Genomic DNA, 21,295 nt, shown 5'->3' on the forward strand with positions numbered 1-21,295 from the left:
ATTAGTGCTTCCCTTAGCATTTTTAGAATGAACACGGAACTCCTGATTATGGCCTCTAAGCAGGTTTCACCCATGCTCCCATCAGCAGCCGCACCTCCCGAAAAGACCCCTTGTTCATTACCCTCTGTCTACACATCTATCCTGCCTCCTACCATCAGAGAGCTTTGCCAGACTCTTCTCTGCTTGGGACATGCTTTTCCCTCCCACCCTGTTCTTGTTAAACTCTGGGCAGTCTTCAGATCTGAAGCTCCTCGACTTCTCCTTAACTAGCTCACATCTTTCTGATAGGTATTCTTGTGGAGTCCTGAGCCTCTCTTTGTTGCTCACAGTATAACTGGGGTGTGATTATTTTAATATCTCTCTCCCCTAATAGTATAAGCTTCCCAACATAGGGCCTGTTTCCACTTTCACTCACTATCGTATCCCCAGTGACTTGCGGAGTGATGGGTGCATACGAGGGCCAAATGAATGAAAAAGCACGCTGGGCTCATGGAGCAAGGACAGGGTGAATGATTGGAAACTCTGTGCATTTAACCTTTGTTCTTCCATGGTTAAAACGAGCCTGGTTCTATGGCAGTAATTCTCCACTGGCCAGCCAGCATTGTATGCAATAACTTTATTAAGCTCAAATAGCTATCACAATACAGATTTATCCAACAGGATCCAGAAACTGGCTACAGATATCATTTAAGACACAAGGCTGTTTTGTGCTAAAGTGCTTCCAACATCACAGATCACACAAAGAGTTTATACATTGACAATGACTTTTATCTGGAAATACAGATACTCAGCTCGCCCTCACTGTCGGGCCTTGGTGTTTTAATTGAGTTAAAACAAAGAGGCAAAGATTGGCATTTTCTTGATAATGAGTACGTTCTGGGGAATATTTTATGAGAACCCTCTCTGGGATATAGAGTGGCACGTGGAAGCCATTTTTAATTTATGGGTTACACTGAAATCAGAATTAGTAAATTGAGCTGTGACTCGAGAATTTTTAATAGTTGGATTGAGGAATGTATTAGCTTGACAAAGGAATAAGGTTTAAAAGTTTATCTGGGAGTGTATATTCTACAGAATACCCTTTATAAATTAATACTTCATCATGGTGGCTGAAGATAAGATACTGTGAACATAAGATACTATGGTATCTATATCTGCATTTCCATTATTTTAAGAAAACAGTACTCTATAGACACAAACAGTTATTGGGCCTTATTATTCATGGTCCACAGGAAAGAGCCACAAAACACCACAGAAAGTTACAAGAATGTAAGTATTCAGCTAAGTAAATAGAATAAATATTGGGCAGTTATCATATGCAACGCTGAATGTCTACTAATAGAGGAAACAAACCCAAACCTTAGTTACAATGCATTCAGAATGTGGGTAAACCCAGAGAGACAAACTTGCAAAGTATACAGAGTAGTGAATATATTTCTTTAAACGTCCATTTAACAAATTCATGGTGAAAACTGGAAAATTTTCATAAATACAGTTCATTGTGTGTGAAAATGCTTATTCATGCAATAAATCATATAAGCATTGATTCATCAAGTAAAAAAACCCAAAAAGCAACAGAATAATTGTCTAAAACAAATACTTAGAGATTCACAGTCCTATAGGGCCTAAAACTAAAAAATATACATGCATGTTGTGATACACCGAGTTATTTTCTAGAAATCATTAAAATATCTTTTGCATCAAAATGCATAGGAAAACTCAATGCTATTTAATTTAATTTATGCATATTAATACTAGAGACTTTAAGCTACAAAATGCTTCTACTATCTCAACACACATACAAAACGACCATAAAAGTATCTGTGTATATAATAAGGTACTCTCTAATTAGCCATCTATGATGCATAATATAGCTCCTCATGTCATCTCATCTCTAAAAACAACTTATCATGATCCAGGCCTTTCTGCCTTACTGAGGACTACAAATCTCTGATTTACATTCAATACTCTCTGCATTAGTAATTGGTTGAAACATTAAAAATTCTTCTGCCACTGAAATGGAAGGTGGTGAGGCTGTCTCCAGAAGAATGTAAATGCTACTCTGTTAAATTTGATTGGTAAAGGAAGTGGGGCCACTAGGCTGTTGGCCTTGGCCAAACTCATCTGAAGATGGCCCTAAACTTGCCTGTTGGCTATACCCACTGCTTGACCCATAGCTGTCTTGGTTGTAACCACTTTGATTATAGCTGCTAGAATGCTTCTCCATTGGGTCTGAAAGATATCTCTGTCCCGAGGAATGCCAGCCGGTCTCCTTGAAAACAAACCATATGTTTCCAGCCCAGAGGATAAAGTTCAAGAATCCGAAGACCTGAAAGTGAATCAAAGCAAATGAATTGATAGACTAGACAGAAACCCAAGAAAAATCTCAGTTTCAGAAGAATCCTTCACAGTATGAAAGATCACTTTTTACTTCAATGTTGAGTCCTCTTCTAATTTTTCATTTGGAACCACTATTTCATTTAGAATATCTGACCTCATTAGATGTTTACTACATGTTAGGCACTGCACAAAGAACTTTATGTGTATCAATTTACTTAGTCTAAGAATCAGTCTGAGAGGAAGGTGCTATTACTTTACCCATATTAAAAATGTGAAGATCTTGTCTGAGGTCCCATGACTTGGTAAGTAGTGGATCTGAGTTTCTAACACTGTTCTGTCTGACTCTATAGACAGAATCCTTACCTAAGCCATCATTATCTCCCCAAATGAAGTATCCCTCATGGTGTGTAAGATTATCTTCAGGTGATACAGGTTTAAGTATGTTCAATTTAGTAATGGTGAATTAATTTATAAGGTTACCTTCTCTTTATGGCTAGAGATATTGCTTTTCCATGTATTGTAGCCATACAAAGAAAATGAGTCAATTTAAAGAAAAACATATGGAATAAGCAATGGTACAGGTGGTGTACAGATGAATGCATGCATGACAGTACACACAGAGGTTGACTCCGTGAGTAGTTAATGCTTTTTGTGCCTCACATTCAGAAGTGAACACCGAAATCAGATTATGAATGAAGTGCAGGTTTCAGAGAGGGTATAAAATATTTTCTCAAGAACTGAATGTGAGACTTTTCTATGGAAATTCCTGTTATTCTCTGGAAGAGTGCCAGTGAGTCAGAGGACCAGGCATTGTTTCCCCAGGTCTAAGTGTTTGATGGAAGCAGAGGCCCAAGCAAGAGTCCTCATTACATAGCTTGTTCTGCAGCCTTTTCCAAGGCTGGTTGTTTGACTTGGGAATTAACCACAGGCAGTTTGTTTAACAGCCCCCTGTTGGAGATAGATAACAATAGCATGATACAAAGCTAGGATAACACTGAATATATTTAGTCATCACTCCAGCACACTACCAATCAAAATGGACTTGGGCCGTGGCCATAGCTCTGCAGTGGGGTGCTGGGAGTCCCTTCCTGAGTCAAAATTATCCCTTGGTTTCTGTAAGGTGGGGTGGCCCACAGTACTCTGTGTATGTCAGGGTGTTATGTAGGTACTGGTATAGTCAAAATGAGGAGTCTTGAGGTCTTGACTATAGGCAGGGACTATTTATCAAAGTATGTCAATATAGTTTAGCAGCAGGTGGATCAGAACACACCAAGTATCAGTCTTAGAGTAATCCCCATGGACTTTGGAATCAGAGTGGCCTGGGCTCTGCACTTCCTTGCTCTATGACTTTGGACAAAGCATTTAATCTTTAGACCTCAGTTTTTGTTTTTTTTAAAATATGAAATGAAGACAATAATTCCTTCTTTGGAGGATAGTTGGATTAAAGAAGATGTGTGTAAAGTAGATAGATAATGCTGGACACATAAGTAAATACTTACTTAATGGTCAACTACGCTCTGAATCACTTTCTGAAGTATTTCTGTGAATTGTATTCCTTTGAGTCTTCACTGCAGCATAAACTGAAGTGGGGCTTTGATAGGGAGGGAATGTTCTTGAGAGATGACAGTAGCCAAAACAGAGTAACTAGATTCTCACTTTATCTAATTGAAGACTGATTTATCCCTCCCTCCCTTCCTCTTCCTTCTCTCCTATTCCAGCCTTTTTCCTTCTTAAAGCATTAGTTGAGAACGTATTTTGTGCCAGGCTCTAGGTTACTTGCCAAGAGAGATACAAAACCCAAATAAGGTGTAGTAGTTGCTTATCAAAATGAATTAGGTAATCACTGACAAAATTCTAATTTATATACAGCACCTTTTAACCATGTGTACAGTACCTAGGATATTTTCCATTAAAGGAGAGATCTTGATGAAATTGTACCTCTGTAAGTTATGTCAGTACATGAGTAGAAAAATCATCAAGGGATCATTTCAGATATGAAGAGATAGCTCTGTACAAGGCTGTAATTTTATCTGTTACCTATCTCTGGATGTCTCCCTTTTCCCTGCTGCAACTCTGTTTTATAAAAAGGGATGCACAAGAAAAACCTAGAAATCAGGAAAATACAACTTAAGAGTAAGAACATAAACAAGGCATTTCCATGGGCATATTCAAGGCGCACTGATTTCTTTACTGTTCTCACAGAGGTATCCCCGGTCTCTTGGATGGCACATTTTAAGGGCACATGGACTCCTGAATTTTTTCTTGATTTTTCGTTGCAACTGAAATTGGGGTAAAAATTTTTAACTTGAGCTCAGATGTGGGAACAACAGAAAGAGAGATTGGAAGTCTGCACACAGCATGAGAAAGAAAGAGAAGATGAAATCTAGATTATGCAAAAAGATGTGTCAAGATTGCCTGGAGCAAAGCTGGAGAGGCAAAAGTAGAAATTATGGATAAAATAGTTATGCTCAGAGAGCCTTTGAAAGTAAAATTGAAAGATTAAAAAAATCTCCCCCCCCCCCATCCTGGGTTCTAAGGCTATACGACATTTAAGAAAATAAATTCATTTTAGTAGCTGCTTTCAGTTAACACCTATTTAGCATTTTCCAAATTCTGTTCATCGTGGGTTTTCATAGATTATCTCACGAATTCTTTCAGCACTCTTGAGGTGTGTTCTATTGCTATCCCTATGTTACAGATGATGAAACTAGGGTTTAGAGAGCATAATTAAATTGTCGCAGGGCAGTCAATCATTGAGTAGTGGAGGTGGGACTCAAATTCTGGCAGACTAACTCCAGAACTGTGCCCTTAGCCATTTTGAGTGGGAACAGCTTTAGAAGAGTTTGGCTGTGGTTCTGGCATTGCTCTAACTACTTGGGAAACCTTACATAAGTCCGTGAATCTCAATGCCCTGCATTTGTATTATCTAGCTAGCTCACCTACCTCTTAGTGTTATTGAGAAATTATAGATACCAAAGTGCTTTAAAGAAAGTAAATTTGTACAAAACTATGCTATCTACCCTAAGTGAATCATTGTGCAGTATATGCATGCATTGAAATAACACACTGTACCTCATAAATATATACAAGCAAATGTTAAAATAAAAACATAAACAATTAAAAAATAAAAAGAAAGTAAATTTGTTACTGAGGGAGAAAATGTGACTATCATTTCCTGATCCATTTACTTGTAGAGGTCACCTGTTGTGGTATGTGTCTAGCTCCTTCTCCAAAACCTACGTTTTCCTGGTAGGGTGGGTTCTGTGAGCCGTGTTTCTACTGCATGATTTGCCAAACCCCTCATCCATAACTGATGAGACTGAGGTGAACACGTGGCCTGAGGTGGGCTAGTGAGATTCTCTCTATCAGAAATTTGGAATTAGACTTGGGTGATTTTAGTTCAGTCCAAGTTGTTCCTTTGAAAAGAAATATGAAGTTAAAAACTGTAGGATGGCTATCTTCTGTTGTGTGTACAGGAAAATGAGATAAAATTCTACCTGAAATGAGAGAAAATGTAACAGGTATGCAGGAAGAGACAGAGATGAGAGATGAAGAATGAGAACTTCCCAGTTTCCTGATGGTCTTCCATTTTCTGGTCCTAGGTTCTGTCCTAGGAAGACACATTTCTAGTGTATTTCAAATTATTTCCAGTTTTTGTATAAGCTAGCTTAATATGATTTGAAGCCACACAAGTTTGTAATGAAAAAACAAAAGTTCTGTTTTGGTTGATTAATATCCTTTCCCCCGCTCCTGTTGATAGAAACCTGATTTCCTTTGCAGAGCCAAGTTGTAATTAAATGGCTCATACTCTCTTCTGGAACTTTGTGTCTTGAGCAAAGTAAGGCAAGGTTAGGTGAAACCTTCCACTAATGGCAACTTGAGAGTGTTCTTTGGCATCTGACACCTAGAACCCTGGTTCTGCTCTGAATTCTGCCCTTTCTAGTGCTGATTTCTTCAGGTCTCATCAGTTTTATGAGCTACTTGATATCCTTCCAAAGACTTTTTTTCCTGGTGAAGTTAGAGTCAGTTTCTGTTACATGCAACCCAAATATTCCAATGCACACAGACATTGGCCCCAGAAAGGGGAGCAAATAATAGACTTTAGGGATATGTGGACTGTTTTGCTTTCATCAGTTTGAATTGAGTTTTCTGTTGCTAGAAACTGTAAGACTCTTAACTGATAATGTATACATAACTATAACATCACTAGACCTGTCCTGCCACATACTTCACATTATTTGGTTTCAATTTGTTCCTTTTTTGGTTTTAGGAGACACATCAGATTATTTTCCATTCATAATTCCTATGTTCTAGTCTAAAAACTATTAGAGACATTTGAAGTGGAATGAAAAGGACAATGCAAGATGTCATAATTTATTGGGAAATTGATCAATAAACTGACAAGCCTATTAAACAATTTTATCTTTGTCCTCTTAAATTTTAAGGTCAGGGTTACAATAACTTTTATTAAATACTACCTACAAACAAACTACAGAAGCTTAACTATGTATGTTAATGTACACCTTAAACTATTGATCCACAGGTGTGACCAGCAATAAATAAAATAATTGTGAGACTTTAATACATACTTTATTTCCATAGTTACTATCTCACCAAGGCAGGATTCACAGTCAAATGATCAGGAGCAGAGTAGAAACCCCTTTTCCCTTCTTAAGTGCCTTCCCAGATGGAATTTTAGAAAGCTATAGAAACACAGGTTAACTTTGAAGCAAAGATAATTATTTTTAGTGTTTGCTGAAGGAACGTTGTTCCTTCAGCAAACACTACTGAGCCTTCTATTCTTTGATACCTGCTTTTTTTGAAGCCTTTATAGCTTGTCTTTCTCAGACACAGCTTCTTTCTTTGGAATAACACAAGTTCTTACTCTTATAAATTAAGAATCCAATTTAGCATTCCTGCTACTGTCAGATTTTCTTTCTTCCTGTAAGAGTCATGCACTCGATGATAATATTTGACATTGTTCAACTAACGTCGTGCAGCTTTCTCAAAGTCATCAAGCAACAAAACTGGGAGCATGTAAAGATTAAAAAAAAATTGCCATGACTATTATAAGTACTTTTTTATACCATGTATTTCTTTTTGCACCCTATTAGGACTGTGTATTTTTCTCCAACCAATTGGGTGTATTCTAACTACGTGTGGCTTGAATGATGTTTTCTTCCCAGGAAACTTTTGTGCTGTCAAATATTCCTTTTAACTTCTGGCAGGTTTCAGCCTTAAAGCTCATATTTTTATCTGATTCTGGCTTAGAATTTTAACTTGACTGTCATCTAAGCAGCATCTGCTAATACCTGCTGGGTTCTTATTAAGAACTCTGTAATTGGCAGCATTTAAGTCTATGGATTCTGACAACAAAACACTTGAAGGCCAAAGGATCATCTGACACCTGGAGTGAAATATTACCTTTTTGATTGGCCTAGTTTTGGAGTTAGGAATTTCCAGGATGACTTCTGAGATGTTGTCTCATTCATTTGGCTGGCAAATAAACATTCGGGAGGTAAAGCATCGATGAAAGCATACTTACCACAGAAGTGTTTAAGCTGGACATAACAGGGCTGTGCACGGCCATGCATTTGTTGGATGTTTGCTTACAAGCTGACATCAGTGACAACACTTCTTGGGGATCTGTTGCAACCTTAACATCAGACAGTCCTTTCGCCCAAGCTGATGAACCCACCAACCACAGGAACGAAAAGACTACAGTGACAATGAAGTCCTACAGAAACAAGCATAAAGACAAAACAGTAAAAGAAAATATGAGCTCTGGAAACAAATAGATTAGTTTATACAGGTATTTGGTTTGCCTTTTGGAATATTCCAAGATCCCATGGCACTGGAACCAGGAAAAACATGTTGAAAACAAACAAAAGAAAGTTTTGTGATATTATATTTGTATTTCAACAAAATAAATAATAATAGTGATATTTATGAAATACTTACTATGTCCCAAGAATGATACTAAGGTCTTTATAACCCCTGTCATATTGTTCCTACAATATCCCTGTAAGAAATCTACTATTATCATCATATTTGCAGATAACAAACTAAGAAAGAGAATCGTTAAGCAGCTTGTCTGAGACTCCACAGATAATCAGTAATGGCATAAGAATTTAAACCCAGGCAAACTGACTAATCTCAGTCCAAGCTCTTAACCATTATATTGTCATGATTTCAAACATTGAGAGAGTTGCCAATCGTTAAAATTTCCTGGATGGCAATATTCACTCATTCATCCACTTGTTCATTGAACAAACTTATGCTTTATATATTTTGTGCCTGGAACTGTGTTAAGTGAGAGACAATAATAGCCGTAATGTTTTGAGTGCCAACTATGGGTGAGAGGTCTTAATGTCCATTTTAAAGATGAGGAAACTGAGGCCCACAGGTATAAGGTAACACATAGAAAGTAACAGAGCTAAGATTCAAATCCAGGCCTGTCTGACTCTGAAAACCAACTGCTGTGTGTGCAGGAGAAAGAAGCTTCTTTATTCATATCAATCAAAATCTCTATGGTGTGTAAGGAAATGACTATTTTAGAGAAACATTTCCAAACTTCTGATGATGGGGGCCTATTTCTGATATCCTCCCTCAAACTCAGAGGGGGTGGCAGGTGAGTGTCTCAGTCTAAGAGTTATGCAGACCATGTTTTAACATAATAGGGCAATTTTTCACATTTACTGTATTTATGTTTGACTATTGTAAACGTTTTTGCTCCTTACCTAAAATAATAAAATCACTGGCCTGGTAAGGAAAATAGTAAATTTGATACACTAACAGAAATAGGCTGCTTTTTTATTCTAAATAATAAGTCCCTAAATTAGAACACTTGGCGTGTGTTTCTTTCCTACCCAAGGGCATGGTGCATCTGATTGCTGTCATTATCCTGCTCTCATGGTGTGACAATTACTTTTCAACAAGATCCTTTGATCTACATTGAGGGAAATCTTACCCTCTAAAGAGGCTATTGTGCCTGACATGTGTTAGGTTTGACCTTTGTAGTGAATGTTCTGGAGGGTCTCAATACTAAGAGGGACTAAATCTTCTGAGCAATTGGTTTCTTTTCATCCAGTGGATGTTGTGAATTATATAACTCACTAGTTTGTCTTTTCGTGTTGGATCTAGAATGTTTAGGGCCAATTTATGACCCATTCATAGGGACTTTCTGGCATGAGCATTTTAACCCTATTCCTTCCATTTATTTTTTTCTGATCTAATTTTTTAAAAATAAAACTTTGTTTTATATCCCCATCCTTGTTTTTCCCTTCTTCTTTTCTTCTTATTTTAAATTAATTCCATGTTGAGTTTTACATACCCTTGTAAGACATCTTAAGTCCTTTCTGGAATGGAGTAGAGCTATAAACAAGCAAACAAATATAATACCTATAGCTATTTTAACATTGATAAGGACATTTGGAATAAAGAAACTCAAGTATTTGGGTTTGAACTGGAAATTAGAGGAATGGTTACAAATAAGTCATATTGTGTCAAATCACAGATTTCTGTTCATGTTCAATCTGATGCCTTATTTCATTCATTCATGTATGCATTCATTCAAATAGTAATTTTTGAGTAATATGCCAGGTATTGAGTATGGTTTTATAGTGGTTTAAAATGGCAAAATATGCACTGTGCTCTCTCTTTTTTTTTTTTTTTTGTCATTTTCCGTGTCCGGCAACGGATCGCAACCCTCAGTGTTGCCCCCGTACCAGACCGGGGACCGGCAAACGGGATTGCAACCCTCGGTGTTGCTCCCGTGCCTCGCTCAGCCAGTGAGCGGGAACCAGTCTGTATGTGGGATCCGAACCTTGGGCAGGAGCGCCGCCGCGCTTCTCAAGCGGCGCACTTATCCAGTGCGCCACCGGGCCGGCCCCGGACTGTGCTCTCTTGATATTTCACATTTGTTAGGGCCCACAGTTACCATGGAATTCCAACTTTGGGACAAAGACTGTCATTATTTGTACTTAACATAATTCCAAACAGACTCAAAAGGCCACAGAATGTTGGAGTAAGAATAGAGTCATATGAAGGCCTTTCAATTGGAAAGTGGAGAAAATCATATCAAAATTTTTAGGTTTATATGTTCAAATACTAATAATACCTAACATTTATTGAGCACTTATGTGCTAAGTATTATTCCAAGTTTGCACATATGAACTCATTTAATCCTGACGACAGCACTGTGAAATTCTTTCTTCTATGAGTTAAAAGCTTAGACTCTGTCATCATATAGACCTGGGTTTGAATCCTTAATCCAACACTTACTAGCTGTGTATCCGTAGGCAATTAGCTAGATTTCTTGAAATCTCGGTTTACCTCTCTGCAAATTGGGATAATAACAGTATCTATATTGTAGAATGGTTATGAGGGTCAAATAAGATACTGTAAATAAAATGCTTATCACTATGCCTGGCAAATAATGAGTGACCTGTACTTAAATATCACCAATAAAAGCAACAATAACAGAAACAACAATAATATAAATAGTATGATGCTATGGGGCAGGAACTTACATGCTCATATGTCTGCCTTATGTGGCTTATGTCTGTGGAAGTGGAAAGATAGAGATTTTGAATACGTTTCTAAGTGCAGCATTTGAAAATATTAAAAAATTAGAAGCCAGTTATATGTCTGACAATAGAGAAATTAATGTGCAACCATTGGAAACAATACATTATTTATTGGCATTCATCTATTCCCAACACAGTGGTCAGAGTAATTCTATTTAATGTAAGTCTGATCCTATACATACACTCCTCTGCTCAAAAACTGCCAATGACTCCCATCTTCCCAAGAATAAAAGCTAAAGGCCATAGAGAGGCTCTCTGACCTTGGTTCCTGCCCCATTCCTCCCACCTCCTCCATTTCAGCCTCACAGGCCTCCTGGCTGTTGCTCAAATCCACCAAGAACATGTGCAACTCAGGTTTTGCCTGGGACACCCCTCCCCACCACCCCTGCTTCATGTATCCACATGGTTCAGCCCCTTTCTTCCCTAAAGTCTCTGTTCAAATTTCATTGTATACAGATGCATCCTTGCTCACCATATATAAATAGCACTCCCCCAACTAAATTTCATATTCTCCTTTTTCAGTTTATTTTCCTCAGTTTCACATTTACCAACTGGTATATTACACATCTACTTGTTTTTTTATTGTCTGTCTCACCAACTAAAATGTAAGTATCTTGGGGGCACAGTGTTGTCTATGATGTTTGTTACTGTCTTCCCAGCACATAGAATGGTGCTTGACACATAGCAGGATCTCAGTAAATATTTCCTAAATGAGTGAACCATAAGAAGAAATGTTTCTGATAGACTGAAGTGGAAATAGCAGGGTGGAAACCTATGCTTAGGCGCCAGACACATTCCTGCTGCAGGGCCTTTGCACTTTCTGTTCCCTCTGTCCAGAATTCCTTCCCGGTTCCTCATGACCACATGATGTGCTTTATCACCGCGACAGGTCCCCATTAATGGTCACTCTACAGATAAGCTTCCCTGAGCACTCCATTTAAAATATACCCCTTTATCTCCATCCCCTTATTCTGCTTTGCCAAACACTTTTCACAATTTGAAAATGTTTGTTTGCCTATTTCTTCCAGTTTTAGCTCCATGAGTGCAGGGACTTTGACTATCTTGCTCATCACTGAATCTTGACAGAAGAGTTGCCATCAACATTTGTTGAGTAAGAGAATGAACAAAAAGATAAGTAAACGAATATACAAAATGGTCCCAATTTTGTTAAAAAATTTTATGTTTATATTTATAATGTTGTATAAGAATTTGCCAAGTGGTAGTAGTAGGATTACAGGTGGTTTTCATTTTGTTTTACATAAGCTTGTGTGTTTTAAACTGTTTTTCAATTAGATCAAATGCAAACAATGTGGCGATATAACCAAGGCACTGATTGTATCAATGGCTCTCCCAGAGACAATTTCAGATGGCGCTCTTTGTCCTTTTGACAGCATCAAGATTTATAATTAGACCAAATAATAAACGTCATTAGAATTGAGAATTTTGTGTCAAAGGGTTTCAGAAAGTAGTGTCAAGCCAACTTTTCTATAACCAAACAAAGTGTAAAGATGGGGAGACTATGTCAAAAATTCTATATAAGGAATATATTGGCCTGAATTTTTGTACTTTTGGGTTTGGGCGTGAACCTGAGTCTGAGGCTACCTTGAAGAAAGTATGACATGGGAGCAAGTAACCTGACCCCACTTTCTTCCTATTCTTCAGTCTCTTGCTGAGGTTCCCCACTGGGCAAGGCCAACTGGAATCCAGAGGGTAGGGAGCCCACTGATGTGATCCATGCAAGTCACCTCCTGGGCACGGAGAATGGTGTAGAAAGGCAGAGTAGGCCAGAAGCTATCCAGAACTAGATGTTGTCTTAGGAGCAGCAGCAATAACTGCTGCCCACATTTACTGAGTGCTTCCTATATACCAGACACTCTGCTAAGCGTGTACAGACATCATTAACATTATGACATAGGTATGTCCATTAGCTCTGTTTTACTAATCAGGAAACTGAAGCATAGACAGGTTAAATACTTTACTTACAAGTAATGGCTGGCTTGCCTATTGTAACATATCATCAGCTTTCTGAAAATTTTGGTGAAAAGATGCTTTTTGGTATATTTTTTGTGGATAATTACTTTAACTGATGTTCTCTAAATTTTAGTCAATTTGGTACTATCTAAACAATTTGGATTTTATCCACATGCTTCCTGTGTTATTGTTTAATATTACATTTAAGGCAGATTAAGCTTTTTACATAAATAGGATTATTTAAAAAATTATATGAGCACTATAATGTTAAAGTAATACAGCTTCCTACAGATAGAAGGAAATGGCGAACATAAATGCTATACGGTGAAAACAAAATACCTTAAATTCTAGTGGGAGATGTTTGCCCAAGGCTTTGGAGCCTAGCCTCTTTGTTAAACCAGGAGATTAACAAGTGTTAGAGGGGTATTAATAAAATACTAGCATGGCTTGGAAGGCTTCAGTTAAATTGAATATGAAATAGCTTTCTTATTCATGTTGTTTAATGCCATGTTAATGGTCTGCCTAAAACATTTTCTGTAACAGGAGGTAAATGGCTTGCACTTGGAAAATGACTTCCTTCTGATGGTGCAAATAAGAATCCAGTTATTTACAAATACTACTACCCTTTGTCTATCTAACAGAGATAGTGTGCACATGGAAAATAAATTTGTAACATTTACTGCTAGGTTTTCATGGTGCATATCCTAGCCCTTTGAAGATATCTTCTACTAGTTTTGCTTGTGTTATTTATTCTAATTGAGCGGAGATGCTGCCATTTGGAAGGTGCTTCAATACTTCCAAAAAACTCTTATGCTTGTGATCTATATGGCCCCCATAAAACCCCAAGTAGCAGTCAGAGGAGGCATTATTAGCTTTGTTACAAATAAAGAAACTGCAGCCAAGAGAGTTAAATGATTTATTTGCCCATGGTTCATTAAATGGTTTACAAATGCACTCTTAGCTATTGGTCTCATTCTGTATCTAAAGAACTTTGACATGCAATCTGGATTTGTTTCTGTAATATATTTTAAGTATGTGTTCAGTGGACCACGAAACAGCTTCCTCACAGAGGGAGCAGCCTGGCTTAATGTTGGCTGGATGGTTTGTTTCCATTTAGTTTGTTGGGAGTGTTTTGTTGCCTTCATTTCACATGAGTTACTGTTAGAAAACTTTTTTTTTTTTTTCTTTACTGAATGTAATTTAATACAAGAAAGGTGCTGGTCCTGAATCACTCTGAGACATACAAAAGTGAGTCATCGTTGGTGACCAGAAATTTAATATTTCAGAACCAGGTAAACCTGTCTCCATCTCTCTCTGGTAGTGGTGCACCACAGCTCCCCTGGATATTTGTAAACATAATCAATTATTCCATTTCCGCCTATTAGGAACTATTGCCAATATTTCAATCCAACGACCTTACTATCTGTTTTGCCTACTTGATGGCTGTGCAAAGTTTGGTTGCTGACACTCTTTTGGTTGCTGACAGCCTATACTGGAAACTGGGCAGTCTAGCAACACCCTCATCCTCTGGGTAAGTGGATTCATTTTACTAATTCAGTTTTCAGGAATCCTGGAATGAAGCTGTGAATCAGAAACACAGAAACCAAGCAGCCATATGGCAGCTCAGCTGACTGCAGAGCCTTGGATTTTTTTTTGGAAGAGAGAATAACTAAGCAGTGGCTAGATGGAACAACTTTCTGTTCTGTCCACTTACAGGCTTGTTCCATTATTTCATTTGAAGTGCTACTGATAATGACATCTGGCTTCCAGGGAGTGCCTAGAGTTTTAAAAATGCTATCACAGATCCTTTGTTCCTTACAGCAGCTGCACGAGGGTGAAGATAATTATATCCATTTTATAGATGGGGAAACTAGATTCAGGGAAGTTAAGTGATGTGTCCAACTTGTCACAGGTAACTGAGATTTGAATTCAGGACACTGGGTTCCCTGATTAGTGGGTGGTTTTTCTTTATGTCCAAGTTTTCTAAAGTTTGGGTTGCCTACCATGGTGGGAGCACAGACATAGTAATCAATAACATTGAGCTACATACGAAGAAAGGCATTCATTCTCCTTCACAATCTTCCTTCAATCTGACTAGTAAAGGAGAAAGTCTCAGTTGGTCAGTTGGGAGCCACCCTGTCTCTAACACCTATTTAACAAGTGCTACAAGTGCTAATCTCTTCCCTTTTTTTTAATCAAAGAAAACTGGCCCCATGCTCAGAATCTTCAAGCAAGGAATGGTAGCTAGCTAGAATACAACACTGTTTATTTTCCATTAATTTGTTTCTATGTTTATCTTCTAATTATGTCAAATAATGCTGGATTTCTATATCCTGTAGTGGTACATGGTTTTATTCAAAAACACATTTTATTTAAGTTTAAGAAAATGATTTAATTCAAAGAACAACAGTAAATAATCTGTGGCCCAAATAATAGGAGCAGGGAATGCAAATGCCCAAAGTTTGGAAAGACCTGCACCCCTTACTGTGTGGGAACACTGAGACCCTAACCCAGTGCTGTCTAATAGAAATCGAATGCAAGCCACAGAAGTGAGCCACAGGTATAATTTTAAGTTTTCTAGTTAGACACATTAAAAAAAAGAAAAAAAAAAAAACTGGTGCAACTAATTATATCAGTATATATTATGTATATTAACATAATAAAACCAAATATATCAAAAATATTATAATTTCATATAATCAATCCAAAATTTATTAATACGGTACTTAATTTGGGGGAGCAGTACTGGGTCTTTGAAATCCAGTGAATATTTTACACCTACAGTGCAACTTAATTCATATTAGCCACATTTCAATGCTCAATAGCCACATATTGCAAGTGCTACCCTATTGGATAGCACAGACCTAATTCGCAGTTAACAAGGGGAACACATTTATATCCATAGTTAAGTGAAAGCGATTCCCCTTCTGTTTTGGGTTGCGGGTGTCACAATTTCTTCTGTTACTTTGGTCCAAGATGGTCCTGGAAGCCATCTTTCAGCTTAGTTTTGACAAGGCCAGCACACCTCTCACATCCCTCTTGGTCTGCAGTGTCCCATAGGTAGGTTGATATGGTCGATCAATTCATTGCCTCAGTAGTCTGGTGGAGGTCTGAAGGCAGATCAGTGTTACCAAAGGGAGGCTTGAGTCCTCTGCACTGGCAGCCCAAGGAGGGAGATGGGTGGCCCATGGGTGCAGCTGGGCCAAGCGGGAGCTGCATTTTAGGCTAGTTGTAGGGAAAGGTTGACTTGACCGCTCTGTTCTCAGGGCACGTGGTGAGATGTTGGCTGGTGAAATGGGAGGAGATATGTCATCTTCTTGTTTGTTGAGCTGGCTAGTGTGACGAAATAGGAGAATGACAAGGGGGAGGAGCTAGACGAGAAGGGAGATGGGAGGGCAGGGGAGGGGAAAAGAGAAGGGGGGAGAGGAGGAGGATGGGGAGGAGGGGAAGGAAGAAAGGGAAAGACAAGGAGGAGAAGGAAATAGGGGATGAGGAGGGAGGAAGATGAAGAAGTAGCGGGCAGAAGGAGACAATGGGAGGGGAGGGGGAGGCAGCGGCAACGTCTGAGGCAGGAAGAGAGAGAGGGAAGAGGGGAAAGGAGGAGGAGAGAAACGGAAGATTCAGAGGTCCCAGCACCATCGAGCAGGCAGCGCGTACTGGATGCTGCATGCTTTACACGGACTTTACACGTTTCATTTCACCTTCACAGCAATTCCATGAAGCAGGCATTACATTTATTATTTTATGAATAAGGAAACTGAAACTCAGTTTCCAGTGGTAAATAAAGTGCGTTTCGACCAGGGTTAGAGTTTTCAGTCCCAGCAGGTCAGTCTCCCCTCTTCTGACACTGAGTGTGCTTAGACAAACCCATTCATCCTCCAGACTTTAGAATCTTTAATGGCAAATCCCCTGGTGAAGTGGCTTAAGCCTGCTGGGTGAGCTCTTGTCCCCACAGAAAGCAGGGACTTAAGGCCTGTGCTTCAAATGCAAAGGAAATCTGCCTGGGGTAAGAGTGGTCAAGCCATCAAGTTTGTTAATCTTTATCAGAGAGCAGAAACGTGAAGTCAGAAAGCCTGTAACCATAGTCAAATGGCCAGCTCTATGAAGCTTTGGATGGAGTCTTGCTGCTCTTACATTTCGGGGAAGAACTTCCTACCCTGTGTGTTTATTTGAAGATTTACCTTCTGGCTAATAAGCCAAGGAGTGTGGGTACCAGCTGCTTCATTTGCAAAACACAGATGCTACCCCAATTGCCTCAGCTTCACACCCCACCTCAGTTCTTCTTTCTGTCACCCAAGAGCTGGAGGCTCCACATGTGTTTCTTAGTGGGGGTCTCTGTCCCTCCTCCAAGCAAGGTTTTCTCTGAGCTCAACAGAAAAACCAGTCTGCCTACTTTTTCAATGTTGTCATAGCTGGAGTAAACATTCCAATACATTCAGTTATTGTTATTGTTATTGTTGTTATATTTTAAATTTACCTCCCAGTAAGTAATTTCTAAGAAGTTGATTGTGTGGCACCCTTCAAGAAGATGATGATGATGATGATGGTGATGATGATGATGATGGTGGTGGTGGTGAAGATGAGAGCTGCTAACACTTAGAGAACATTTCTTAATGCTTTATGTATATTTGCTTATTTAATGTCTCAGCAACCCTGTTGTGATAGATACTGTTATTACTCGTTTTGTAGATGGGATAAATTACTTAAACCCAGCTTGAAAGATGCAGAGCCGGGATTTAGACCCAGGGAGTTTGGCTCAAAAATCTGTAGTCTTAATCTATTATAAAAGCACTCTATTGCTTGTAGAGGGCTGTGATTTTACTGGCTCACAATAAAAATTAGGTGTTGATATTAATACTTATGACTATCATTTATGGAGCAGTTACTATGTATCAGACACTGTGCCTTCCATACATTATACATTTAATTCTCACAATAACACTTTGAGGTGACTTTTATTGACCCTGTTTTACAGATGAAAAAGTCAGGTTTCAGAAAGGTTAAGCGATTTGCTGGAGGTCTCAGAGTTACTAATTTGCTAAGCTTTGGTTGCACGCAAGATTTGCTGAACTGAGAAGTCTCTGTCCATCACCGGAGGTGAACCTTGTTACATCCCAAACTAGCTTTGATGGATGGGGCCACCATGTGTGAGGTGTGATGTTAAAGTGCTTTACCCATTTCACCCCATTTCACCTGCACCACAACCCTGTGAAGTAGCTATTGGTTTTTATGTTTTATAAATTAGGAAGGAGAGGCTTATAGAAGTTATGTAAATGGAGACATTGGATTCCAAACTCAGATTTGTTTGACTCCTAATCCCTTTGATTAGTTCATTTTTCCATGGTTGTATCTATTCCTCTTTCCAGGAATCTGTTCAACATTTACTATCTTCCCACCATAGACTGGGTACTGTCCTAAAAATGGAGCAGAGGCAGGGTGTACAAGCCAAAGGAGATCTGTGCTCCACCCTCCAGTCCAGTGGTTCACATCTTTCTATTCTCCACACTGCCTGGGTTGTTTTATGTTCTAACTGTAGACACTTTATTGTCACACTGTCAATTAATCAGGATTTTACAAAAAGAGAGATGTAGTGGATGCTGATGTTCTTCTGTTATAAGGACTGAGTAATAATCAATCATCTTGTTTCAAGTGTGAAGAATCTGGCTCATGCTTGAGAATCAGTGTAGGATTCCACTTCTTTTTCTTTAAGTTAAATTCGATTATGATTGACATACTGCACTTTTTCTTTTCTTGACTGTTCCCAGAGAACTTTATCAATTGATTTGTGGCTGTTCAGCTGTGGAACTGAGACTTTGTATTTCTTGTTTATAACTTTTCTCATGAAAAGAAGACTTTTAAGAAGATCCTCTGCATCTCTCTCTTTATTTCAGTTATAGACAATTGATTTCAAAATCTTAATTTCCAATTGATCCTGCCTAACCTGTTCATTACTAATAGTGCAAACTTTTCAAAATAAGTTAATAGTAATTAGTAAAATTAACAACTGTTTAAGATAAATTAATAGCATTAGTAGTAGTATTAATATTAATAGCTGCTATTGATTCTTTGCTTACTACGGGCCAGGCACTGTGCTAAGCTCTTCATATACATTATTCCACTTAATTTTTATTGAGAATTTGTGAGGTAAGTCTTATTATATATAGATTTTTAGAATAGAAACTATCACACAGTGGCTAAGTCCCCAGTGTTTAGGATCAGGCAGCCATGGGGCCAGATCTCAGCTCTTACAAACTAGCTCTGGGACCCTATTAAGCCTCAGTTTCCCTATTTGTAAAAAGGAGCACTAATGACATGTTTTCATAGGGGTTTTGCCAAGTATAAAAGAATTAATGCAATAAAATGCTTAACCCAGTGCTTGAAAATTTACTCTTTTAATTAGTCTTGATATAAAAAAATTCTACCACATATAATAGCTAAAAATGCAGTAGTAGGGAAAAGTGTATTGGCATTATTTAGTAGGTTTTGATGGTCAAATAAGTCAGGTGGGCTCATTTACTTATTCAGCAAATCTCTATTGAGATCCTACCAGGTGCCAGGCCTTGGAAATACAGTAGTTAATAAAAACAGACATGGTCCCAATACTCATTCCGGTGGAGGAGAGAGACCTTAGTTAAATAATTACAGAAAGACATATAATTGTAAATTATGATAACAGCTTTGCAGGAAAAGGACTTGGTGTTTTGAAAACAAACAAACAAACAAACAAACAAACAAACAAACAAACAAACGAACGAAAAAGAGTGGTAGTACTGGCCAGCCTAACAGGACAGGAAAAATTACATAGATCTGGTTGCATCCAGGTTCTTTTTAGGTTTGACCCTTAGATGGTTCTCAGGGCAGACTAATCTTGAATAATAAATATATTGGTCCATTTTCTGTTTCTTATAACAGAATACCTGAAACTTGGTATTGTATAAAGAAAATGAAGTTTATTTCTTACAGTTTTGGAGGCTAGGAAATCTCAGGTCCAGGGAGTACATCTGGTAAGGGCCTTCTTGGTGGAGACTCTGTATAGAGTCCCATGGTGACACAGGGTATCACATGGCAAGAATGGAAAGAACTCTGTCATGTGTTCTGTTTATAAAGCCACTAGTCTGTGCCCATGACAACCCATTAAAACCATCAACTCATTACTCCATGAATGGGGCAATCCATTCATGAGGGCACAGTCCTCACAAGCCAGTGACCTCTTAAAGGTCCCCCCCACCATATTGGGGGTTAGGTTCCAACATGAGCTTGGGGGGACATTCTAACCATAGTGATAAATATGCCACAAAATCATTTATCTGGAAGGCCTATGAAGTGGCCTCTAGAGGGTGCATTAGGCACCTCTCTACTACCTGCTTGCTCTGTGCCTAAGAGGGATGCATGTTGATATTGGGTCAGTCAGGACCAAGGCATTTCTTGGACTATGCTGCTAGAAGAAGTAGGTATCAGTATGAGAAGAGACTGCTTATTTCTTGGGAATTTTGGTGGCTCACATGATTGCTGAGGCTATTGACTCTCTGCACTTGTCCACCTGCAATCCTCTCCTTCTTAGAAAGCCAAGCAATAAACAAGGTAAGTCTAGTGTGAACATGTTGGCAGAAGAGTATTTCTGCCTTCTGGACCCTAGCACCCTAGCAGTTTGCAAGCCTAGGGAAGCAACCAGTGTTGTTAAGTGTTTCTTGGTGAGTTAACAGCTTATACAAGAAATGACACCCTTTCCAAATAATTGGTTATTGGTTTTGACACTTCTATCAATAAGTACAGAAACAAGTAACAAGCCCCAGAACCTAGACCAGAAGTGAGGCAAATGTGGAAACCAGTTTGGATGTCTTAAAAACAACTGGGGAAAAATTCACATTTGTAGAGTTAGTCAGATGAATCTGGAAATTTTGAGATGCTTATTGAACACCATACCAACCTTTTTATTTCTATGTATTTTTTAGCACTTTCAAAATATTTTGGGAGGTGCCATTGAGCCAGCTAGACGCAAATGCTAAGATTTAGGTAATTAACCACCTGCCTTGTTTACTTGACACAAAACATCTGGGCATTATAAACATATCTGAAAAACACCAGATGTCAGGCAGCACATAGATGAAACATCTGGAGGAAGTGTAGCATACAGAAGACACGGCAGGAGGCCTGGAGTCGGAAGCAGCCAGATTTGAACTTCATCTCTCACATGTACTCTGGACTACAGTGTCTTCTCATCATGTGAACAAACCCACCCTTTCATAGTTTATACACACACACACACACATACATATCTTGAAAGTAATATGTGTATATATGTGATATCACACCCACACACAAAAACACACATTTTTAAAAAAAGATGACTCAGCTATTCTTTTTTTTTTTTTTTTTTTTCCTTTTTTTTTTTTTTT

General features: G+C 38.4%; 1 protein-coding gene across 1 annotated transcript in view; it reads right to left on the minus strand.

Moving 5' to 3' along the window:
- Positions 1 to 599: 599 nt before the first annotated feature.
- Positions 600 to 21,295, minus strand: part of SYNPR (synaptoporin) — a 187,354-nt gene continuing 166,658 nt past the window's right edge. Inside the window, exons 4-5 of the mRNA XM_008564018.1 lie at positions 7,886 to 8,077; positions 600 to 2,329 (exon numbers count right to left, since the gene is read on the minus strand). Of these exons, the coding sequence (XP_008562240.1) occupies positions 2,066 to 2,329; positions 7,886 to 8,077 (456 nt within the window). The 3' untranslated portion in view covers positions 600 to 2,065. The remainder of the gene's footprint in view (positions 2,330 to 7,885; positions 8,078 to 21,295) is intronic.

Source organism: Galeopterus variegatus, unplaced genomic scaffold (genome assembly GCF_000696425.1).
Source record: "Galeopterus variegatus unplaced genomic scaffold, G_variegatus-3.0.2 Scaffold179, whole genome shotgun sequence".
Classification (NCBI taxonomy): Eukaryota; Metazoa; Chordata; class Mammalia; order Dermoptera; family Cynocephalidae; genus Galeopterus; species Galeopterus variegatus.